This window comes from Theobroma cacao, chromosome 3 (assembly GCF_000208745.1).
Source record: "Theobroma cacao cultivar B97-61/B2 chromosome 3, Criollo_cocoa_genome_V2, whole genome shotgun sequence".
Classification (NCBI taxonomy): Eukaryota; Viridiplantae; Streptophyta; class Magnoliopsida; order Malvales; family Malvaceae; genus Theobroma; species Theobroma cacao.
This window is the reverse complement of record NC_030852.1, coordinates 23674029-23699287: the sequence shown is the minus strand read 5'-3', so window position 1 is coordinate 23699287 and position 25259 is coordinate 23674029. Positions and strand designations below refer to the sequence as shown.

Sequence of the window (25259 nt, the reverse complement as noted above, 5' to 3'; positions counted from 1 at the left end):
TACTCAGAAGAATAATGCAGAACCTATAGAGCAAGACCGAACTTGAACCTATGTAAGTGAAAACAAAAAATACATTGTGGCACTGGCATTGATCTTGCTATGATTCAGCTTACATAATTAAGAGAAAACACTTACGCGGTTGATTTACATTGCCCAGTATATTCATAAGAACAAGGCTGCATAACACCTTGCAGTAAGTGGTAATATTAGAAAAGGCGATGATGTTTGCATCACGCAATCAAGACCTAAACTTGCAATCCTCATTTTGTAAGAAGCATCGAACGAGTAAGAGGAATTACTCAAACATAATTTTTATTTCTAATGGTGCCAACGGCAGAGCAAAAATGAGAACAAAATTTTATAACAACAAAACTCATCATAAATAAATTACCAAAGCTCAAAAAAGAGCCTGCAACTCCAATCGACATTGTCATACCACTTAAAATTTCAGTAAGGCACAGGCCAAGTTTAGACATGGCGCATCGTCCTTTTAGGCTTCTTTACAAAACTTAGTCGAATTTGCTTAAGACGTCTCCTCTTCCTAGCCATTTTCTCAGGCAAAGTCTCCCTCTTCTTCTCCTCCTTCACAGCTTTGGTTTTCTTCATATATCTAGGATCCACCCTATACGGCTTAGGTTCAACTGGCACCCCATTTTTCACCGCTTCATTATAAAGTGCATTGGCTCTATCAAGCCGATTATGACCACACCATTTCCCCATTAACAAGTCATAAGTCTTTATCCCAGGTTTACACCCATCTGCCTTCATCTTCTTAAAAACAATTATAGCATGCTCAACCCTCTCAACCCCACACAAAATCTTCAGAAAACTGTAGTATTCCTTCTCACCAAGCTTATCACCAAACCCAGCAGACTTCATCCTATCAATCATCTCATCGCCTTCTGCAACTCGTGCAGCCTGATACAAACTCCTAATCAAAATCAAATAACTCTCTGCGTCTGGATAACACCCCCATTCTCCCATCCTATAAAACAACTTCATTGCATCCTCAGTTTTCCTAATCTTACACAAGTTATTCATCAACACATTAAAAGTCTCCACATTTCTGGGAACCCCATAAAAATCCATATCAAGCAAAACCTTCTCAGCTTCCGAATGAAGTCGAAATGGATCTTTCTTCCTACAAAGCTTACAAACACAATCAAGCATTGCGTTATAAGCCATTGTACCAATCTCAAAACCTCCCCTATACATTTCCCCAGCCAATCTTTTCGCTTCTTCGAGCTTCCCATCAACACACCAACCTTTGATCAATAAATCACATATCATCTCGTCCGGGAATATCTCATTCGCCGAGTTTTTCACCATCTTCTCAGCATAACTTGCATACCCATTTTCACACAACTTCTCTACTATCAATCTTAGAGATTCTTTATCTCTTTTGAACCCATAATCCTTCCCCATCCCCTCGAAAAACCCGAGAACTTGGGCAGGCCGGCCAGCCCTGACCAGCCTATCAACGGAGGACTCGAAGGTTTTAGGCCCGGCAACAGATTTGTTGTTGACAAGGAGATCATGGGCAGCTTTGAAATCTTTTCTTCGACCGAAATAGTCGATGAAAAACGACAGCGTTTCATCGGTGTGGTTGAAATTAGGATCTGAGAGAAGCCAATCGTTAAACCCTAGAACAGTACGGCCAGCTTCAGGGGAGAGATTGAGGGTTTGGGAGATTAAGAGAGAAGTTGGTTTGATATGAGAGAAGCTGAGCTGGAGTCTTTGGGTGATTGGGAGAGGGTCTAAATCAGGGTTCTTGAGGATCTCAGTGGAAAGAGACTGAGCAATCGGATCTGGGCTTTGGGTTGAGAAGGGTTTAGAGAGTAAAAATGCTGATTTGGAGAAATGGGTAGGGGTGAAATGGGATTTCAGAGGGGGGAGTGTGTGGGGTTGAAAGGGAGAGGGAGAAGAAAGGCAGTGGTGGAGGAGCCGGCGGAGTTGCAGCAAGGTTAACGGCGGCATTTTTTTTTTTTTATTAAATGGGAAGAAGAAAGATGGGTTTAAGAGAATGGAAGAATAGGAGCTCAGCGTCAGCAGTCGGAGGAAAACCCCTCACTTTTTGGAGTTGGAAATGTGGAAACCTAGAAAGCGTGAAGTGGTAGCCATCTGGGCCTACCGTAGCCCAATCCAGTGAGGAAAAGAGGACCTAAGGTGGGCCCAGAAGCTGATCAGATGGATTACTTTATGGCCAGACTTAATTAAACTCACTCCGCCTTGCCTTAGTACTCGTTCCCCAAAATCTTGTCTTGCTGTTATCATCCGTTGATTTTGTCACGCCACCAAAGCGTTCAAGAGCACCAATCATGAATCAATTTATGGGGTACTATTAATTAAATTTACATAATTTTTAAATTTTTTACTTTGACATAAACAAATTATTTAAAAATTCAAAACAATTAATCGTTATTAAATTAAAAAAAATTTAAGAGATTAAATGTCATAATGTTCAATTCTCATTCTCGATCCATAATCAATATAAATTCAAAGTTAAACTTGGTAATGACACTGTACCATGCATCATTTCGCAAACATCAACTCAAAGTAGCTATATTTTATCCATATCCTAACTCTATTTTGTCCATATGACCTTTTTACTATAAGATAAAGGTGAGTTCTGAAGTTTGGATGTATGTTTGGGATCACCCTTAATTTGTTTGGTCTCTATTGTATGGGTGCTGACCTTTGGATGTAACATATAAGTTTCCCATTCCATGGGAGTAGGCTTTTAGATATAGATATATAGGTAGTATGATTTCAATACTTGAAATGAAATTTGTGTCCCATGTTTGCAAGGTATATGAAGAAAAAATTATATAAATACCATTAATGGTGCGGTACTGGTCTATTCCCTCTTCTCTTTTTTGTTTTTGGATACCCAGCGGCCACCAAGTGTATCCTCTTGTCAAATTGTCTGAACAATGCTTTATACTGAAAGTAGACCAAAAGTTACGAGGGTCATTACGCACCCGATGACGTAACCAATCGAGTTCCTTGTCTTTGTGTGCTCGTCTGTTCTTCAAAAAGGAGAAGCCGGAGATACTAGAATCATTGACTTAATGAGTGACCAATCATCAACCCCCCAAGAAACGCAAAAGTTTAATATAATCTGTGTCTCAGACTTTGCAGTCAACTGAACTTCATCACCCGGTTCATACGTTACTTTTCGTTGTGCAACTCTTTTATAACCTTAACCTTGGGACCTGGTTGTAGATATTATTAGTATTGTTGCTGCGTTTATCTTTGCTAGGATTGAGCTTTCAGGGACAGGTTTTCTGGGATGCGTTTCGGTGGGTCTGAGAGAACTCCTCTGTTGGACCGAGGAGTAAGTTTGTTCTCTTGTTTCTGTTCTGTTTCTTTTGTTCTTTAAAGTTCCTATATTGCTTTGGTTTTTGGGTTACGTTTTGCGTTTGATTTAAACTGTTCGCACATGTTCTAATTCATGGTTTATTGCCTAGAATTTTGTTCTAATTGGTGCTTTGGATGATGACATTCAGTTTAAATGTTTCCATAAATTGGAATGTGTTTGAATATGATGATTCTCTTTTATGCTTGAATGGTTTTCAGATTTCATTCTGTTGTTTGTGTGTAGTGAATTACAATTAATGACATGTCGTTTTAGTGTAAAATGATTAAATCATGATGGAGCAGAATATTTCAGTTTTATCTCCATTTAATTCCCAATGAAATTCTCTTTGCTTGCTTGGTGGCTGAAACAATGTTTCTCTTGCACTGATTTTGCTCTTTGGCTGTGAATTTGTTTGTAATCAAGGCCATAGTTTCCATTGTCTATACATTTTAAAAGCTTGAGAATCGAATTCAAATCGCTATTTGGTCATTTGATTGGTGCATACCTACTTTTCTCATAGACTTTTAAGTTATAGTTTTACATTGGCTGCATGCTTACATTGCATGAAAATTTTCTTGAGAAGCTGGGTCTGGAGCTCTATATTCAAAATTATTCTTGGCAGTGTTTTATTTTCTAATATTATTTTCATTTATATAGGGAAGAAGAAAGAGGAATGAGACCTTGGAAAATGATAACTTGACTGACCTTGAGCATGGGGATGCGGTACCGGTAAATGTGGCTTCTCTTGGATAATGTAAATTTAGATACTGTATTAACTGAAATGTGAAGATGTGATGACTTCATGAAAATTTTCAGGCTGCAAATGTGAGCTTTACTAGAGTATTCTCACTTGTAAGTGGCTGAATTTGGGCACTTGTTGTTAAGTAGAGCTAGTCAACTGAAAATTATGGAGTTTTGACATTATATCATACAACAGGCAAAGCCTGATGCAGGGAAACTCATATTAGCAACAATTGCTCTCTTGATTGCTTCCACGTCAAGTATATTGATTGTATGTATCCTTTATGTGCTACTTATTGACCCTTTCTGCTTCACGCACACACAAAAAGAAATGAAAGGAGAAATTAAGATAACTAATCTTATTTCTGGACATTTGAGTTTAGTTTCAATGAACTTGAATTGTTCATGCTACAGCCAAAATTTGGAGGGAAGATAATAGATATTGTGTCAGGAGATATCCGAACACCTGAACAGAAAGCTGAAGCATTAACTGCAGTCAGGAACACCATACTTGAAATTTTTCTGATTGTTGTAGTTGGGTACAAACAGCTTTTACATTTATGCTTTTATTTTACCTATAAGTCAGGCAAATTATTCCTTTCAATACAGATTATTAGTCTCTTTATGTCACCTCAAGGGTTTCATCATCTTTTATTGCTTTTGTTCCCCATTCCAGTTCAGTTTGCACAGCACTACGAGCATGGTTATTTTCTTCTGCTAGTGAAAGGGTGGTTGCTCGATTGAGAAAGAACTTGTTTAGTCATCTTATTAACCAGGTAAAACATTATTACTGTAGTGAGTTTACTCTTACCACTCATGTTTCACATGACAGATATCTTCATGTGAATTATTGTTTATAACAGTTGATAAATTTTGCAGGAGATAGCCTTCTATGATATTACTCGAACAGGGGAACTTTTGAGCAGGCTATCTGAAGATACTCAGATTATAAAGAATGCAGCAACGTCCAATCTTTCTGAGGCCCTAAGAAATTTGTCAACTGCATTTATTGGCCTTGGTTTCATGTTTGCAACATCATGGAAGCTAACATGTAAATATTTATTTAATCCCAAAGCACTAGTTTGAAGTTTTATTTATTTTAAATAGGTCCTGAATATTATTAGTTGTGGTGTGTTATAGTGCTGGCTTTGGCTGTTGTGCCGGCAATTTCTGTGGCTGTTCAAAAATTTGGCCGCTTCCTTCGTGAACTTTCTCACAAGACTCAAGCTGCAGCTGCAGCAGCTGCTTCAATCTCTGAGGTATTGTCTGCCATTTACAAATCTCAGTGCATAACTAAATAGTGGTATGCACAAATTCTGTGTTAGATAACTTTTTTTTTTTGAAAAAAGTGTTAGACACCTTTTAAACCCTAATAACTGAATCATGTTGGTCATTTTGATGGAATTCCTGGAGTCTAGAGTTATCAAGTAATTTATCTTAATAGATATTTCTCTTTGAAGTATAAAGGTATAAAAGATCATAAAATTGCAATGACTGGCCAGCCTGATAGGTCTCTATTGACAAGGTATCCACAGGTGATGTACTTAAAAAATATCAGCAGTGATATGCAAATAAGGAACCAGTTAAATGGCTTAAACATGATGCTGATAGAAGCCAAACCAGTTGAACCATTTTAACAATTTGTGTTGTTATATAAATCTAGGAACTCAGTACCTATAATATCTTTCAGACACAAGTTGAGTTGTATTCTATCAATTATTTGAAATTTGATGGTCTAGCATCTTTTGTGCTGTAGTTTTATGATGTACTAGGAAGCCTGTATCACATCTGGTAAGATGTGTTTTATTGCTACCTTTGTTGAAAATCAGATACAAAGTTTTTGACTTGTTGTTTAGGAATCATTTGGTGCAATTCGCACAGTTAGATCTTTTGCACAAGAAGGTTATGAGATAACACGTTACTCTGAGAAAGTTGATGAGACACTAAATCTTGGACTTAAACAAGCTGTGAGTTCCCTGATGTCATTTGATCTCTCTCTCTCTCTCTCTCTCTCTCTCTCTCTCATGTGGCAAACAGTCTTATCTATTTATTGCAACAGAAAGTGGTTGGGCTCTTCTTTGGAGGTCTAAATGCCGCATCAACATTATCAGTTATCGTGGTAGTTATCTATGGAGCTAATTTGACAATAACAGGTTCCATGACCCCTGGTGCTCTAACGTCCTTCATTCTTTATAGCCTTACAGGTAAGGTTCATTGTTGCCTAAAGATGTATATCAAGTGATGTGTGGGATATATATTTCATCAAGTTTGGCCATCTGCTGTCCCAATTTTTTACTTCCATTAATGCCTTTCAGCTATTTGCACTTGCAGTGGGATCTTCTGTATCTGGACTCTCAGGGTTATACACAGTTGCAATGAAAGCTGCAGGAGCCAGCAGGCGTGTTTTTCAGCTTCTGGATCGTTCCTCATCAATGCCAAAATCAGGAAATAAGTGTCCATTGGGGTTAGTTCATTATTTCTTATAATTCTGTCCATGAATATATGTCAACGCCATTGGTGGATCGTCAGCATCACTCCCGGAAAATATGGTGTACATAGAAGTAGGTTCTGAAAGTGACAAAAGGCTTTCTTTTGTTTCAGTGATCAAGATGGAGAGGTGGAGTTAGACGATGTCTGGTTTGCCTATCCGTCCCGTCCTAACCATATGGTACTCAAGGTATTCACGTACTCATAATTGTCTTAGCGTGCACATAATGTCTGATATGAATGATATTGTGATTAGCATACATGAAACATTCTGTTTTTTCAGGGAATAACGCTTAAACTGCAGCCTGGCTCAAAAGTTGCTCTTGTTGGCCCTAGTGGTGGAGGAAAAGTAATATCTCTCTCTGAAGCTTTTGTACTGTTTCTAAACATTTCCAGCTTATTTCAAAATCCATTCTTGCAAAAGATTTTTGTTTGAAGGGTAGGTCAGCATATTTACCATCTGTTCACTTTGTCTGCTGCAGAGCACAATAGCAAACTTGATTGAAAGGTTTTATGACCCAATGAAAGGAAAGATTCTACTCAATGGGGTTCCTTTGGTAGAAATTTCACATGAACATCTTCACAGGAAGGTAATCTTGATTTTGATCACATGTGGAGAAAATTAAAAAGAAATTTTGTTTGTTCACTTTTATGAGTACATCACACTTCATTGTTTATTTAATAACTCATTGTGTAACTATCTAGTTTCGAGTATGATAAACTTCATTCTTCGATGTATAGATCAGCATAGTAAGCCAGGAACCTGTCCTTTTCAACTGCTCAATAGAGGAAAACATAGCCTATGGATGCGAAGGCAAGGCCAACATTAACGATATAGAAAATGCAGCAGTAAGCTTCTGCATCTTCAAGAGAAAGTATCTCTACACTGTACACCACGGGGCACTGACATTTGAATGTTTGAGAATTGCAGAAAATGGCCAATGCGCATGAATTCATATCAAAATTTCCAGACAAATATCAGACTCATGTTGGAGAGCGTGGAGTACGGCTTTCAGGAGGACAGAAACAGAGAGTAGCAATAGCAAGAGCCCTGCTCATGGATCCAAAGATTCTCCTTTTGGATGAAGCCACAAGTGCTCTAGATGCTGAAAGTGAATACCTCGTGCAGGTGAGAATACCACGTACTAATTAATTTCAATTTTATCGAATTTTTCAGTTAATTGCACACAAATCTTATTAGTTAAGCTCAGTCCATAGTTGATGAGTTCTCCCCTCATACATATTGTGTAGGATGCCATGGATTCTCTAATGAAGGGAAGAACAGTTTTAGTTATAGCCCATCGGCTATCAACAGTCCAAACTGCAGATACTGTGGCAGTTGTTTCTGATGGCCAGGTTGTTGAAAGCGGCACTCATGAAGAGCTTCTTGGCAAAGATGGTATATACACTGCATTAGTTAGGAGACAATTACAAGCACCTAAAGCAAACTTGTAGGTTGAACTATGGAATTGTGTCTATCTGTGCAGATAATTATCATTTTACGTTTTTTCTTTTCTGTATCCTCGGATAATCTTCTGCTGTTTATAGTATTTACAGCAAATGCTAGCATCAAAGATAGCAGCTAGTCTTTGATTATAGCTCAATCAAACAATAAGCTTTGCTTTTTTTTTATGTTATTTATAATTTCTGTTTTCAAAGAAAATTACTTTTCATTTCAACGGATTTTCAAATTCGTTCCAAAATTTTTATGTAAGTAATGTTTTAGAAGAAGCTAATTTACTTATTGATAAATTTATTTTTCCATATTTGTTGATTGAATCATTTAATATTACCTTATATCCAAGAAATAAAGAATTAAAATTTTTATAAATTGATGTCTTTAAACAATATATATAATTATTATTTTTAACATCATCAGTATGATAATTTTAAATAAAATTGTATTGGATGCCAAATATGTTGATCTCTAATCTCAAATGATTAATAATTGTTAACCAAACATGATAATCTTAAAATCACCCATGATAAGATTATCGTAATAATAAAACTGCCATGACGATTAGATCACCAACATGATCTTAAAAGTGATACCAAATTTTATTTTATTTTAGTTTTTGTTCACTTACTCACACCATGAATGTATTGTTGAGGATATTCAACAATTTATTGACCATGTCTTTCTTTTTCTTTTTTCTTTCTTAATGGATTCAAACAATTCTTCTATATATATATATTCTCTCTCTCTCTTCACCAAAAAAATTTGAATTATATTTGGTCAAAAAAAATTAAGTTAATGATGCCATCCCATTGAAAAACCAAAATTTCGTCCATAATGATTGAAGCATTTTCGACAAAATATTTCATCGAAAAATCAATTGAATTTGGTTGAAAAAAAGGTAAAAAAATATATCAAAATTTATTTTTTTCCATCTAATTTTTTTTCTAAAAACTGTCAAAAATTCATGGAAATTTTGTTTGAAAATCGTCAAGATTTTGTCAAAAAACTATTAGAATATCTTGGGTAAATCATAAAAATTTCATCGGCAACAATCTACAGTTTTTTTTTTTAAATAATTCATAATTTGAATCAAAATTAATTGAATTATCGTCAAAATTATTTTTTAATGAATTTAAAATTTAAGACGTAAAATCAAATTACAATTTGGATATTGAACCGGTAGTACTTACGTAATTTGAATATAATTCAAGTAACAAGTACCAAATATAAATTAGGTTATTTATAAGGTCATGTATCTTGGTAAATATTAAGTAATATGATTTAAGTATCTCAAAATATATGATACCTTACTTGTTGTCATTTCTAAGCATGCTTATGATTTAATTGCACCATACATAAGGAAATTATGAATTTTAATATTGTAATTATGCAAATTAAAAAATTACACAAAACCTTAACTTGCAATCATGATTTATATCATCCTTGTATAATTTGTTAGAATTTTAAATCCTAACAAAGGTTGCTTTGACATTAATTGATAAACTTTATATATTATTAATTTATAGAAAAGTAAAGATTAGCCATAGTTGAATTTAAAATACAAAAGCATGCTTGATTGTTAATCCATTATTGGATAAGGAAAACAATATTTAATCAAATTAACTATTAGAATTCAGTATACTTCAATCTATGTTCCTCCTTAATCTAACAAGTGAAATTCTCAATATTATCCTAGAGTAGATTAGAAAAGAGATTTAATCTTATCTTTATATTATGAATCTCTCTTCCCAGTTATCATAAGATTTTAAATTTTTATAAAATTCTATATTATTAAACTCACATATACAATATTGAAATTTAGCTCATTTTTATTATGTATATCATTATAATATTATTTTTCGTCAAAAAATAAATTAATTTGATTTAATTTTAATAAAATGAATTAAATAATATAAAGTAATATTTTAATTATTTTTAAAAAAATTGAAAATAAAATCATTATTTTGTTTTTTCCATGAAAAGGTTGAGATTGATTGGTGTAAAAGGATTGTTGCGTTAAATGATGTGGCAGAGCTTTTTTGAGAGTGAGATATGATTGAAGCAGACTTATGGTATTCGATTGATCGATTATTATAAATATATATTTGTAAAGTTCACAGACCAAGGCAGAACTTAGCTGTGTCTGACACTCCAAAGCCGCAGCGGCTTGTTTAAATGAATGTTCAGCATGGAATGAGAGACAAGCCAGCAATCCAATCCAATCCAATCCAATGTGGATTAAAAAGACAGTAATAAGCATGTTTGAAATTGAAAATCTTTTGCTTGCATGAAAATTAAAAATCTTTTGCTTTCTGACACCAACAACCCATTTTCGAATCTGTTTAGGCTTTTGGCAGGCACAACTTACCAAGCACAGTCTCATCAAAATGCATGGACAAATTTGCAGTGTCCCATCACTTTCAGCCGCCTATTTCCGCCCTTTTCTTCGACGTCAAATACCCCAAACCATGGCAGTTAGTTAATTACTGTTTAGTCCCTAAGGCCACCCCCATTCCATTGGCTTTTCTTACATGTCAACATGGGAACCGAACCAACCTAGGATGAGCTTATCACATGCACCTACAAGTATCCCATCTTTGAGTTTTTGTGGCCACCTCTCTACTAGACCTGATAATTTGGTTTTTTTTTTTTTTTAAATTATATCTTGTAAATATATTATAAATATAAAACATTAATCGTTATTATGAATAAATATGAATTTGGTATAATTAATTAATCGTATTCCTCTCATTACATTTTAATATTATTTTTTTTAACTTAATTGCTATTTATTTCTAAGGAACATAAGAATAGACCATAACTAGAATTTCATAAATAGTACAAAGGGTATAATAACACCCTGACCAAAGACTCCTATCCAACACCAATCCTTCCCCCTACACAAGAAAAAAAAGAATTTGCAAATTAAGTGGTAAGACAAAGGTTTTAAAAAAGAGTTGGTTTAAGTCTTATGTTCTCTTTTAATTAATATATATATATAAGATAAGATAAGATCATTTTTTTTTTTCAAAAAAACCTGGGCCAATGGAACTTAAGTGACCCGAAAAGGCCCAAAAGGAAGTGATGGGCCCATTCCGATGGGTCCGAATCGACACCTCTTTCTTTTAGCCACGTGGCTACTAATCCCGCCTGAGCCACTTTCACGGGCCCACTAAGTATTGGCCCTACATCAAATGACACGTGTTCGCAAGCCCTGTTTCCAGTTTCCATGTAAAGCCCATCAGATTCCTCTCTTGCTCTGTCTGACTCTCTACAGTTCTAAAATTTCCAATCCCTCTCTCTTTCAAGTATTTCATTAAACCAAAAATTCCTAAAATGTTTAGCTTTAGCCTTTAGGAAGTAGCCATTTCGTTTCTTATTTGTTTATTTCATATTTCATTTTATTTCTTTGCATGAACTCTTAATCCGCTCAAATGACAAATCCCCATACCCAAAAAACACATTAGAAGGAATAATCTTACCCTTTCTTTCTCCTCGAAGATCGTAACTTTCCTTCACTCTCCCACTGAAAATCTTTCATTTTTCCAGAAAAAGGAAAAGGAAAGAAAAATGAGGTGGGAAAAGGTTCGGCTTTGCCAGCAAGACGTTGGAGGTGTTGGAGAAGCATGTCCAGGGCCAGGCAAACGATGGGGTCATACGTGTAACTCCATTAAAGGAGGCAGATTTCTCTATGTTTTTGGTGGTTATGGCAAAGATAACTGCCAAACCAACCAAGTTCATGTCTTTGACACTGGTGGGTCTCTTTGAAAATCTGGGTTAACTTTTGTTCACTTCTTATTTCATATCTACATGAAACTCTGAGGTTTGCATTGTGATTTTTATTCGGTATTTGAGATAAATTTTGGATTTGAATTTGTTACGTATATTCTCTTAATTCGTCTTTTGGTGGATATGTTATTGAAGTTCATTTTAGGGTTTTTGTTGGGTTTATTGTGTTACTTTTTTATTTTGGAGGGTTGTTGGTATAGCATTAATGTTTTGATATGTGCTTTGTTTGTCATTAATTGTTGGTATTAATGCTTCTATGCATCTGCTAGTCAAAGGGTTGTTAGGTCCTTTTTTGTCTATGCATATTTGTGGTTATTTCTGGATCAGCATAAACTTTTGCTTGCTTCCATTTTTTGTTTGCTTTTAGAAAATTTTTATGAGTTATTGTTGTTCTCATGCTTTTGGAACCATTTGCCCCATATCACATGTCATTTCTTGATTTTCCATGCTATTTAATTGCTTTTATTTATCTTTTTGTACTTGGGTTGTTTTAATAGCATTTATGATCATATGAATTCTTGTGGTGGTTCTTTAATCACCCTCATATTTTCCTTATCGCAAATTTGCAGCTAAGCAGACATGGAGCCAGCCGGTAATGAAAGGCACACCTCCAACTCCAAGAGACAGCCATAGTTGTACTACTGTTGGTGACAATCTTTTCGTATTTGGTGGTACAGATGGGATGAACCCTCTCAAGGATCTACATATATTAGACACTGGTGAGTTATACCCTGCTTTTTATTTTCTTTGATTCACCTTTGATGACCCATTATCTGCATTTGTATTGATATTTTTTCAGTTCTTTGACAAATCATTTTGCTAAAGTGGACTGGTTAAAATCTGTGATAGAGATCATCATATTTTTGCATTTTAAGTTTGTTATAGGAATTAATGTTCTTTTGAGATTGTCTTGTAACTTGGTGTAATGATGTTCACGTAATTTGTAGACACCGATAACTCTGAGGAATTTAACTCTTAATCATGCACTCTGAAGCTCTTTATTTCTATTCATGCTAGCGTAAGGCCACCTGCCTACTTGGGTGAAAAAAGACTTAAATGTATGAAATAATTATTATTTTTTATTATATAATTAAACATGAAAATTTCCTTCTTCAGAGAGGGGAGAGATTTATGAGTGATTAACTAGATGGATTTAACTTCTTTTCTTTTTTGTTATTTTAATTGATAAAATAACCAATTATTATTTACCTTACAGCTTTTGCATGGAAATAACATGAAGCGCTTTGTGGTTTATTTTGGAATATTTCTCCCAAAATTTATCCCTGAAACCCATCAGTGGCTACCTTAATTAATAGTAGAGATATATAACTTCAGTACATGTTAATGTTGCAGCCACACACACTTGGATATGTCCAAGTGTAAGAGGTGAAGGGCCACAGGCACGGGAGGGTCACAGTGCAGCTCTTGTTGGTAAACGGCTCTTCATATTTGGCGGCTGTGGGAAATCTTCTGATAACAATGATGAAATATATTACAATGATCTGTATATATTAAATACAGGTAAACTTCTTGACAATGGTTAGTTACTTATTGCTTTGGCTAAGTATGGTTTGATTAATTTGATCTCTATTTCTATATTTGACCATAGAGGGGAAAAAATGAGAAAATCTTTAGAAAAATGTTTGCATTTTTGTGGACTTCCTTGTGTAAATCTAAGAAGCTGAACTGAGTTGTGCTTGATATCTCTTTTGCTTTGAAAATGTCTTGAAGAGCTTAGGTTGCAGGACATGTCATTCATGGCTTTTATTTGTTAATACTTGTTTTTTATTTTTTTCCCCCTAACTTTTTGCTTGCAGAGACCTTTGTCTGGAAACGTGGTACAACATCAGGGGACCCGCCATCTGCCCGCGATAGTCATACTTGCTCGTCTTGGAAGAATAAAATCATTGTGATTGGTGGTGAAGATGGCAATGATTACTATTTGTCTGATGTCCATATCCTTGATGCAGGTTTCATTTTTTTAATTGTTCCATACATTGTTCTGTATATTCATGCATGTGTTTGGTTGTTTTAGTTTACCTGGATATCTGACTCATTACACAATTTATATGTAAGAATCTGTTCATAGCTTGACAATATGCGAATCTAAGTTTTATGTTCTGCTTTTAATATTGTTCTTGACATTTTCTTATTTGTTCTAGATACTCTTGCATGGAAAGAGTTGAACACCTCAGGCCAGATATTACCACCTCGTGCTGGGCACTCCACTGTTGCTCTCGGCAAAAACTTATTTGTTTTTGGGGGATTTACAGATGCTCAAAACCTTTATGACGATCTCTACATGCTTGATATTGGTATGTGTTACAGAATTGTTGATCATGTTGTCAACTTCAATCAAACATTTTATTTCTTGATATCATCATAGGATAAGGTTGCAGTGGTGGGAAATGGCATTAACCGACTCATTGTACATCCAGGCAGAAGCCTTTTGGAATTATTGTTTACCAAATTTGATATAGACCCCCAATTTAGAACTTAACACTATGTTCTTGACTACCTTAAATATGGACATTGGGATACTAAAAGTTGTTTCTTTAAATACCTAAGAATCCTTTAAAAAAAATCTAAGATTCAAGTACTTATTGTAAATTCATTTTCCATTCTCTTGTATGAGAATCAAGACTCTTCTTACATGAATTCTGGAACCCTGTGTGAGTTTCATTAGTTCTGCTGCTCACAATTATTTTAATTTTCATATCTTTTTCGATTTCTTTCCTTCTCACCTGAAAGGGTTGCTAGCTGATGAAATAATGTTACTTATATGTGTGGTTAGTTGTTCATATTTTATGTTTCCCACCATGGTGCAGATACTGGCATGTGGACCAGGGTGATAACTGTGGGTGATGGGCCTTCTGCCAGATTTTCTGTTGCTGGGGATTGTTTGGATCCCCTTAAGAGTGGTGTTCTTGTGTTCATTGGTGGCTGCAATAAAACTCTTGAGGCACTGGATGACATGTATTACTTGTACACAGGTTTAATCTAAATATTCCATTTATTTTTAATCTAAATCATTGCCTGCTTGGCTGCTTCTGATATGTGATTTGGTCCCTGGAACTCCATAAATCTATTTGCTAACCTTCTGCTGAGTTTCTAATAGTGATTAATGTGATTCCAGGGCTTGTTGTACGGGATGAAAGGAAGCCAGAGAACTTATCCCTAAGGAAGCAGTTGAAGCTAAAGTGTCAAGAACAAAATCTTAGTAATCTTGTACATGATAAAGCTCTTGTTAGAATTGAAGTCAGCAATGATGTGCACCAACCCATTCCTTTGTCAAGTTATGGCCAACCAAGTAAGAACTATTTTGCTCACTTTCTGATTGATTCTCTTTATTTTATACCCCTGTATTCCACTCCTCTTCAAGTTGTGTTCTTTAAGGCTTTTTTTAACATTGACTTTCCCCTTTTCTTTTCTCACTTTTCTCAAAGTAAGTATAGAAGCACTAAGTTCTCTTTCTTTAACCTCAGTCTTTTTTCAGTTCTTAATCTTATTTATATGTCAATAAGCCTGAACATCCCCATCTTGCAAACACTCAGACACACATGAAAGGAAATTAATTTTGTGAACTATGAATTTGCTTTTGTGTGATTGGTTATTGCATCTTACTTGATTTTCTTCTGTAATAGAAGAAAAGAGAAAGGGACTTTTGGGTTGCTTGTTACTTATGTTTTGTACTAAGCTATGCATGATGGTGGAACGTTCTTGGATACCTAAACTAAGCTCAATAAACTAAAAGAATGTTGCCTCATTAGTATGCTTAAACTTTTTAAAAGTGTTTTGCACTTATATTACTGTTGAATTCTGCAGGAAGAGAGAATTTTCCATTAAACCAAGTCCTGCTTCAAGGGAAGAAGACATTTCAAGCTAAGGTTACTGAGAGCTTCTCACATGGATATACCATTGAGACTGTTATAGATGGGAAGCCTCTCCGAGGAATACTTTTTGCAAACAAGTCCAGCTCTATCCATGTAGCCAATCATAATTTCAGCAGGTAGGAAATTCTTGCTGCATCCTTTCTTTTTTAACCAGCATCGGTCATGGTAGCAAATTTTTTGAGATAAGTCTGGATTGTCTACCAGCATCAATTGCCATATAAATTACTTCTGAGATACTTTTGATTTATGTCTTAATATTGTGTAGTCATTTCAGAAAAAGGACTACTACGGAAGTTGGGGGTACTGTATTAAATGGTGATTGCAATACTAAATCAAAATCTTCTAGAAGCATGAGGCAGGATTTTGGAGATCATAAACAAGCTGATGTTCATGAGAAGGATTCTTCATTGCATGAGACAAAAGCTCCTGCTCCAGTTTCAAGGAATCCAGCACCTTCTGATCTATCAACCCACAAGGTTCATAGCTCCTTCCTCTCTATTTGGTCAACTAAAACTTGCACAAGAATTATATTTGGTTCCCTTTACTAGCCAACATCTTGTGGGAAAATCCTTGAATATCTTTGTCAAAATTTGGATGACTGTTATGCAATTTGTAACCATCAAATTGCTACTTGTCAGCCCAGTTTGTTCTACTGGAACTATTGAATCAGTGGTTCATGCTTGTGCTTATCACTTTTTCTCCTTTTGTTTCCATTGTCTCTTCTTTCTTTTATACACCCACACACTGACATTGCTTAAGCAGTTAGGTAGGGGTGTAAACAAGTCAAGCTACTTGGGCTCGGCTCGGTGAATATTCGAATTTGACTTGTCACTGTCAAGCTGAGCTCAAGCTCAAGCAATAAGTCGAGCTGAGTTTGAGCTTTGTAACACTTGATTGTGTGGCTCACAAGCTTTCTGGAGCTTTTGAATTTTTTAATATTTGTAATATTATGTACATATGCAAATAAAACATAATATTTGTTCACATATTTTAAGGTTTTATTTGAATTCTGATTTCGAAATTGAGCTTGAGCCAGAGTCAAGTATTGAGCTCCTTACATATGTTGATAATAATTGAGCCTAAATAAGTCGAGCTCGAGGAGGCCAATTATTTTTCTAGTTGAGCTTGAGCATAAAAAATAGAAGCTCGAGCCTTCTCGTTTTTGATTCGACTGAGCTTGAGCCTGGCATTCTATCGGCTTGGCTCGGCTTGTTACACCCCTTAGGCCTTTTTCAATAGACATTGTAATACTAATATATGCTCCTTTTGTCGTGCAATATTTGGTGAATGTTACATTCTCCATCTTTAGTTTCTCCAAGGGCTTTAAAATGTTACACAGTTGTACCTGTTATAGCCACTTATCATGTGATTCATTAGTCAGTCTGTTGGTCTCCCATCAAACATCACAGTGAGTGGTTGATTGCATATGTTAAGCATGTTTGAGAAGTTTTTGTTGTTTGGGTTCTTTGCAGGACCCTGCAAACCAAGAACCATTGGTAGCTCATCTGAATTTAAACGATGATAAGGCAGGTGATGCACCAAACTCTGACAGTGAATTTCCGGAAGGGATTGGATCCACGAGGGCTGGTTGTTCTGTCACCTTATCTCCAAGGCAAGGTATGAATGAATGGAAGAATCATTTAATTTACAGCCAATTGTAATGGCTTTCTGTACACATTTAAAAGGCAAAAACACTTTTGTTTTTTTCATGTCATCACCTTCATCATTCTTTCCAGCTCAGAGCAGCTGGTTTGTAACTTCCTGTATTCTAATTCATAGCTTTAAGATTGGATCATTTAAGGCCACGAGTTTTATGGTATTGGGTGACTTCTTTATTGACTTGCCCAAATTCTGCAAGGAAGAGTTTGCGGGAAGCCAACTCAATTTTTTAAGTTAGGAAGCGAAACAAATGTTTTTCTCTCTCAAGATATTTAAACTTGATGTAATAACAGTTGTTTTGCAAGTCATTTGAATTTTGCTGTTGCATATGTACATGGGCATCTTCTGATGAACACAAATTCTTCTTCTGTTGTGGCAGATGAGAGGAGACCAAACACCTTGGAGCACAACAATCCAGAAAAATCGCTATGACCAGTGAACAATCTTTAACTCCATTAGTGATGACTACTCAACATAACGAAACGCACAAGCCATGTGTACATTTATTACTTCAAGGTGGTTATAGATGCATATGACTGATGTATACTGAATCTGCTTACTTACTAACTATCACTCCTATTTTTGCCTTCTAACGACTAATACTCATTTATCTGAGCTCTTACCTTAATGAAATCAATGATTGAGTTTAGCTGCATGCAGTAGTTTTGTTTAGAACCAGTGATGCCATGATTTTTACCTGCTTCAGATCGAGCTGGTTGTTGCAATGAGAAATGTGATGAGTTAGCTGTTGAGCAGAATGCATTCACAAACCTTGCTCCTTGCGGAGAATGCTGATTCTGTCAGACAAGTACGTAGTATGGGGCCAAATTGTATTTGATGTATGTAAAGCATTGGGCATTTTAGCGACAAGTCGAGTCTCTCCACGACTTTGCTTTACGTAAGATATGTGCATAAACGTTTTCTCTGGAATGATGTGGTCATTTTGCGGTAATCCATTAGTTTTACATTTGGTTCGCGTGTTTAACCAGACCAGATGAAAACAAGCGTAGAGCCTAAAAACTTGGAAGTAATAAAAAGACACAAGAAAATAGAGGATCACATTGGATTATGCCCCTGAGAAACGTAATTACCAAACCTCCGTCCGCTTCTCTCTGCTAGACTCAAATACCAAACCTAACTTTGGATCTTGATCTGATTTTCTTATTCCTTTTTTATAGATATTTTTAAATATATAATACTTAAATTATTTTTGAATTATTTAGAAAATTTAAATAAATTTTTATTTTTATATAGCATTTAATTAAATTTTTATAATTTTATTTTAAATTAAATAAGGTTTTATAACTAATAAGTGATTAATTATCGATAATCAAAATGATATTTATCTTTTTATATCAATGTGGCAAGCCAAACGTAAAAATAACAAATGTCATTTTAATTATCCATAATTTGTTCACCGATCATTATAAAAATTTATTTAATCTTAAATAAAAAATTTTATTTAAAATGTCTGAAATAATTTTTAAAAATATAATATCACGTTTACGTGTACATTAGTTACAAAATGGACTCTTATCCAGCAAAACCCCCCATCGGGGTGGCTAACGAGTAATTTTCTCATCGAAGGCATTGAATTTACATTTAAGTTTTTTGTGAAAAGTTGTACAGTGTTTACGAGTACAAGTTAAGTTCCGAGGAAATTCAAAAACGGTAAATGTATCCTGGGTCCAACCTAAACTATGTTATCTTTTTATCCAATGGACCAGAAGAAGAAAAGTAATAACCAATAAGCAATCACAACATAATATATTTGACATTAAATGGAAGGATTAGATAAGTCTGGTCAACTGAGAGTAAGCAGTTGCTTCGTTTAGGAAGACGATCAATTTTGGCTTTCCCAAAGTCTAAAATATTGGAAAGAACCCAACATACTAAAACCACCAAACCCGGACTACAACTCAAAATGTCTTCATTATGTAACAAGATTCATATATTGTTGGCCCCAAACTTTAGGGGCTTTAGGACAACATAAGCAGCGGTTCCAAAGCCTCACTTCTCGTTGCCACCAAACAGGTAATCCAGGGAGGATCCACCGCCAGGCGCTGCATGAACCTTTGTTGTGCGCCGATCCTGTTCAGAGAAATTTATCAGAGAAATTTATCAAAGTTTTTACTGTGGCCACCTAAAAGGCAAAAAGTATATTGCGACTTGGTGTAGGGGTAAGCAGCAGTCGAACATGTCAAATCTTGAATGATAAATGTTAATTGAGCACATGCACGCATGCATGATTTTCTAAAAACAGGTGCAATAAGAGAACCTAGGACAGTCCATTGGTAAGTTGCCCTCACCAACCAGAAAATATTGCACAATAATAGAAACCATAAAAGCTGCACTTAGGACTCAACAGAGGAATTTTGGAAGGGGAGGAGGGGGGGGGGGCGGGCGGCAAACTGTAATTACCAATATCCAATATGTTATCTCCTATAATTCTCATGATAATGATTTACATGCAGAGTTTCACTAGACAGCTACTGAGCTACGGCTTATGTTGTTTTACTAGACTAGCAGCCGCCTATGTAGCAGCTGAAGAAAGGAAAATCGATGTAAGCTGCGGAACATAGCAATAAAGACAGGTCAACCTCGCAACAAGAGGTAATGATTTCAAAACTTCTGAGATAGAAAAAGAAATGTTTTCAAAATATCCCAATATATAATTTTCCAATCACATATTCCAAATTAAAGACTCATCTACGAGCTTCAGCATAGGTTTCAAAATTGACAACCAGTGAGAAATGTTGACAACATTATATCATGATTACAATTATATACAAGGCAGAAGGTAAAACTACCTTTCTGTCAAATGAAGTATAAGGGACATGAACAACATTGCTGACCTCCAAACAAATCATTCATAACAAAGTTCTTTGTTAATGTCTCTATGTAACAGCTTTGCAGGTTGCTTACAGCATTTGTCTATTCTTGATCAAAAACTGTCAAGAGATGAACTCTAAAAGAACTACCTTCCAATACTCATGATGCAATAATGTGAACTGTTTTTCTCTTTTTTTAATTTTAAATTAAAGATAGACAATCATAGCAAATTAGCATTATTTATGAATATGAGAATGATATTTAAAATCAAGAAAACAAAGCAAAAGTTGTCCATCAATGAATTTCAGAGTATTGTGTAGATTAATTGCAGACATTTGATCAAAAACTGCTAAACTACAGTTTAAAGACAATTGTGACTAGGGTTCTACCGTAAGAAAGTTGCCGCAATTCTGACCGTCAGCACGGAAGTAGTTGTTTGCATTGTTCCCTGGAATGCCTGCTGGAACCTGCCTAGCAACATCTGCTGGTGGAGATGTGGTGGTGGGCTTTTGTGGGGTTTCCTTAGCAACCTCATTCTGGGTCTTAGGAACTTCACTGGCAGTACTAGTGCCAGTGACATTGCCATTTGCAGTGGGTTTCGGAGCTTCTCCACTCCCAAAAAGGTAACCCAACGAACTCTGTCCCCCACCACTGCTAACTCCACGACCCATGACCTCTAAATTGGACTTCTACACAAGTAATCTACAAGGGAACAAATATTCTAGTCAATAAAAGAAGTACTATAGATATAAACTCCAAAAGTAAAGTACTATGTAGAATTGTTAAACTTCAGTTCCACTATCAAATTTGGAGAAATATTTACAAAAAAACAAAACACGTTCTGTGAAATGAACCTAACTATATTATAGATTAAGGAAAACCCCACAAATAATGCAGTAGGATTCCCCTATTTCATGGTAACAAACCCATCAAATAACAAAAGCAATTTATAAAAGCATACATCAATTTTGAAACAACCAAGACTATAGGTATAGATCATATGAGGGCTAAGCAAAACCCAAACTCAATCCTAAAGCGAGACGGCCAGACGGCGAAACTAGCATTTTCCTACGCAAATATAATCTCACACTATGCTCACTTTCAGTTTGATGTGAAACTAACAGGCAAATCATTAACAACCCCGAATGTCTTCGTTGCAACAGATTGTAAGAAACCAACAGCAACAATAGATCCAAGACAGACAGATGCCATTACAAAAATGCCATTTACAAGCATTATCATTGAGAAAAATCCACATGCAAAACACTTATCATAATAATAATTAAAAAAGATAACAGAATCGAATGACCAACTTACGATTTTTACTCAATGTTAGAGCAGAAGCAAGAAAAACAGACAGACGAAAATTGGGATTTTCACGGGAAACAAAAAGAAGGAAAGAAATGACAAAATATGTGAGTTCTTTTTTTTTTTTTGGTAGTTAGCTTCGCTCACCTTGTTTGTTTAGTGTTCTTCGGATCAGATCTGAACTCTGAAGCGAAGGACGAAAATAGAAAGAGGGAGAGAGGCTCCACTCAACTTTAATCTATTGGTGGGCCCTCCTGTAGGATTTTTATTCTGTATTTTTTAATTTTTATTTATTTTTTTATTTAATATTCAAACAACAAATTCAAATTTAAACCCAATTTTATATAATTTTAAATTTTAAAAATAAAGTTTAAATAAATCTATAAATTATGGATCTACATTTTTTAACTCAAAAGATATATCTAACAAATGATAAAAAGTTCATGTTTATATACTCAAGTTCATCTATTCCTTATTGATGTGAGATCTGTAACATTTTATAATCTAGGCCTATTTTGATATCAAATATCATAAATTGAAATTTAAACCCAACTTTATACAATGTTAAACTTTAAAAATAAAGTTTAAATAAGCTTATAAATTATAGACTTACGTTTTCAACTCAAAAGATATACCTGATAGGTGATGAAAAACTCATGTTTATATATTCAAGATTCAGCACATTTTTTACTGATATGAGATCTGTGACAATAGTGCCTTCACATTTTTTATTTAATTTAGTTTAATACTAAAAAATATTAAAAATCATTTTACAATACTAATTTGAACCGAATGAAAAGATTTTATTTGATCGAAAACAGTAAAGATTATTATTAATAGAAAAATGATAAATTTACTTGAGAATGGATGTTCATGGGCAGCACTTCTACAAGTTCAAGTCGGGTCTATTGGGTAGACATTTCAAAAGTCTAATATAATCCATCTACTTACATTATATTTTGTTCTCAAATAAAATGATATATTTGTATTTTAAATACATTTACCTACACAAAATACAAAGAATTAATTCAACACCAATTCTATTAACATTGACTTAAAACTTTTCTTGAGATTTAACTTACATGGATGAAAATAAATTTCCCTTGCCTCATAAATATCGTTCTCATTTTAAATTATGAATTTTATATCTTTAAATGGAAAATATAAATAATTAAATATTCTAGGTATAAGGAATGTGTATTAGTAGCTAATGAAATGCACAACGATTTCTTCTTCTTACGTATCTTTATTAATTAATTACAAGCAAAATTAACACTACTTTAAAAAGAGTTTTTTTTCTTTGTCATTTGCATTTTCTTTTTGTTATATTAATAATATATAATTTTATATTAATTTAAGTTTAAAAGCTATTATGAAGTTTTTATAAAAAATACTAATTTTTAAAATTAAATTAAAACTGTTTGATAAATTTATTTTTATAAGTTCTTTTTTTATAGATAAGTTGTTTGGAAAAACAACTTATATAAACTCTAATTTTGATTAAAATCACCACAAAAAGTATTTAATAAATAATTTTCTATTAATCATGAATTCTTTTATTCACTATGAAAAAAAAGTTAATTTTATTTTTTCTATCTATTTAAAACAAATGTTTTGATACAACCTTGCACATTTTCTTCTTTTTACAACTTGTACTGATGCTTTGACTTCATTAGAAGATGTTTGTTAGACAATATCAAAAAATATATAAGTAGAAATCTAAATATATCAATTAAAAAAACAAATATGATTTCAAACAAATCAAATAGTACAAATAACAATTCAAATAAATATAACATGAAAAATAGAAAATTCTTTCAAATATCAATTCAATTACCTATAACAAGTAACACAAATACAACGAGAAAGTAGTTTAAAGCTCAATATCAATTTAAAAATAAACAAATCAAATTCTAAACTAATCAATTAATCCCACCACAGTATTTTGATAGATTATGCTCATATAGAATCCAATTTAGCTTATCACTTAAATCTAGCAAAGAAATAAAAATGAGTCTATTTTTTTCCTTTTTAATCAATTATAGTCTAAAATTAAATTCATTTGCACTTAATCTCTTTTTATTTTGTAGAGATTTCAATACTTGAACACACTCCGGAATACTATATTGTCCTGTGGCTTGTGATGATATTGAAATTTCAACATTTTTAGTTTCATTATGACTTTTTGCTGCCTCACATAATTGTACCAATGTTCTTTGCAAACTTGTTGCTGTCTCAGTTTTTGCTTTACCCTTTGCTACTTTTTTTCTCATTTCTTTTGACATCTTTTTTTTTCTCTTGATTTGGGTGTTTACCATAGGGCTATCATCTTCATCACAATTGATTTCTTCAGCATCAGATTCAACACTGTTTTATAGTCAAGTTAGATTTGTAGATTTGACAATATCTTCAATTGGTGCGCCCACTGCTGGTGTTCATGCGTTTTGACTAATGGCTATTGTATCTCTAAATATAAATTTCAATTCATCAGCATGTTCTAGCCTGTGATATCGAAATCTAGTAAATTTTGGATTGACTTGTACAAACATCAAAGAGGAAAGAAACTTTTAAACAATATGCATATGTAAAATAATTTGTTGTAGCTGAAACATATAAAATTTAAAATACTTACTTTTATTTTGGCTTCCCACCATGTGACATCAACTTTGACGATTCCAATTTCTTTGCCCTTCAATTGTTTCCATAAAGTCCATTCATTCCTTAGACAATTCAATCTATTTTTTAATTGATTTTTAGTATAGTTTTTATTAGCATGAGTATTAAATTCCTCTATTATAATTTTCCATCTTTTAGTTTTAAATGAAATTCTTAGTTTTTCACATTTATGAATCTCATCCATACAAACTTGAAGTGCCCGTTTGACCTGGTTTATTTTTAGCTTATCTATTGCTTAAAAGTAGAAACTGGGCCAAACAGGGTTTCATGAAAAGCTATTAAAAAATAGTTTTTTTTTTTTAAAATAAAATCTTAAAAAAAAGAACTTAAAAAAAACTCAAATTAGAAGCTTTCTCTTCTTTTTTTTTTTTAAAAAAACACATCAGTTTATTAGAAGAGTTATTTTTTTCCAAAAAAATCCTCTCTAAAAAAATACGTACTCCCTCCCTCTCCTCTCTCCTTTCTTTTTTTTTGCAAATCAGGGTTTTTTTGTTCTTACGAAAATTAAGAGGAACGAAAACAAAAAAATCATAACTGCATTAAGGTATTATTTTTTTTCTAATTTGTTTTTCATTTTATTTTGTATCATTCTTTTTTTTTGGATTTTGGAAACTCTCTTTGTTATTCGATGTTTCTCAATTTATTATTTGATATAACAATTGTGTGATCTTTATTTGTTCTTAATTTTTTTGTCTATATAATATTTATTTATTATGATTGAAATAAGTTAAATAGGTCAATAGTTATTGAAATAAATTAGATGAAAACTGAGAAGTTAAAGTTAAATAAGTCATGTATATGATATTTGATATACATAAAGTTAAAGTTAAAGTTAAAATTAAATAAATAAATTGATATTTATTCTCCTTTTCTGATTTTGTTGGTCCTTTTCAACTTTGATGCCAACAGAACACACATCAAGACTTCTTCCTTCATAAGCAATAAAAAAAGGAATTTTCTAATAATTTTCTTAAAATAGGTCAATAATGTTTTAAAATATTATAACTTTATTTATTTAGTTTATCAAAAAAATTAATTAATTTATAAGTTTGAG

At 33.7% G+C, this 25259-nt stretch overlaps 4 protein-coding genes across 9 annotated transcripts; 2 read left to right on the top strand and 2 right to left on the bottom strand.

Annotated features, from left to right (window-relative positions):
- LOC18604863 (pentatricopeptide repeat-containing protein PNM1, mitochondrial) lies at positions 58-2082 on the bottom strand. The gene has a single exon (XM_018117617.1). It carries the CDS (start codon positions 1975-1977, stop codon positions 469-471), a length of 1509 nt encoding a protein of 502 aa, XP_017973106.1. The 5' UTR covers positions 1978-2082; the 3' UTR covers positions 58-468.
- LOC18604862 (ABC transporter B family member 25) lies at positions 2782-8226 on the top strand. Of its 3 annotated transcripts, none has more exons than XM_018118501.1 (18): positions 2782-3110; positions 3277-3337; positions 4019-4090; positions 4178-4213; positions 4299-4373; positions 4517-4641; positions 4779-4878; positions 4982-5153; positions 5243-5361; positions 5959-6069; positions 6162-6306; positions 6434-6566; positions 6704-6779; positions 6873-6938; positions 7072-7179; positions 7331-7438; positions 7521-7718; positions 7841-8226. In XM_018118501.1, the coding sequence occupies exons 2-18, from the start codon at positions 3293-3295 to the stop codon at positions 8042-8044; spliced, it is 1893 nt and encodes a 630-aa protein (XP_017973990.1). In that variant the 5' UTR covers positions 2782-3110; positions 3277-3292; the 3' UTR covers positions 8045-8226. The 3 variants fall into 3 exon arrangements, with proteins under 3 accessions (XP_017973990.1, XP_007037609.1, XP_017973989.1); XM_007037547.2 differs by having other exon boundaries at positions 2783-3110; positions 3226-3337; XM_018118500.1 differs by having other exon boundaries at positions 2783-3337.
- On the top strand, positions 11318-18330 carry LOC18604861 (kelch domain-containing protein 3). 3 transcript variants are annotated; one of them, XM_007037543.2, is made up of 11 exons: positions 11318-11802; positions 12407-12556; positions 13191-13358; positions 13655-13807; positions 14000-14152; positions 14666-14830; positions 14974-15147; positions 15663-15846; positions 16005-16206; positions 17203-17347; positions 17769-18330. In XM_007037543.2, exons 1-11 carry the CDS (start codon positions 11619-11621, stop codon positions 17819-17821), a joined length of 1731 nt encoding a protein of 576 aa, XP_007037605.1. In that variant the 5' UTR covers positions 11318-11618; the 3' UTR covers positions 17822-18330. The 3 variants fall into 3 exon arrangements, with proteins under 3 accessions (XP_007037605.1, XP_007037607.1, XP_017973859.1); XM_007037545.2 differs by having other exon boundaries at positions 15996-16206; XM_018118370.1 differs by lacking the exon at positions 11318-11802 and adding an exon at positions 12178-12264 and having other exon boundaries at positions 15996-16206.
- On the bottom strand, positions 19128-21769 carry LOC18604860 (protein SPIRAL1-like 3). Of its 2 annotated transcripts, none has more exons than XM_007037542.2 (3): positions 21677-21769; positions 20611-20923; positions 19128-19480 (listed from the first exon to the last, which is right to left on the bottom strand). In XM_007037542.2, the coding sequence occupies exons 2-3, from the start codon at positions 20890-20892 to the stop codon at positions 19400-19402; spliced, it is 363 nt and encodes a 120-aa protein (XP_007037604.1). In that variant the 5' UTR covers positions 20893-20923; positions 21677-21769; the 3' UTR covers positions 19128-19399. The 2 variants fall into 2 exon arrangements, with proteins under 2 accessions (XP_007037604.1, XP_007037603.1); XM_007037541.2 differs by having other exon boundaries at positions 21539-21727.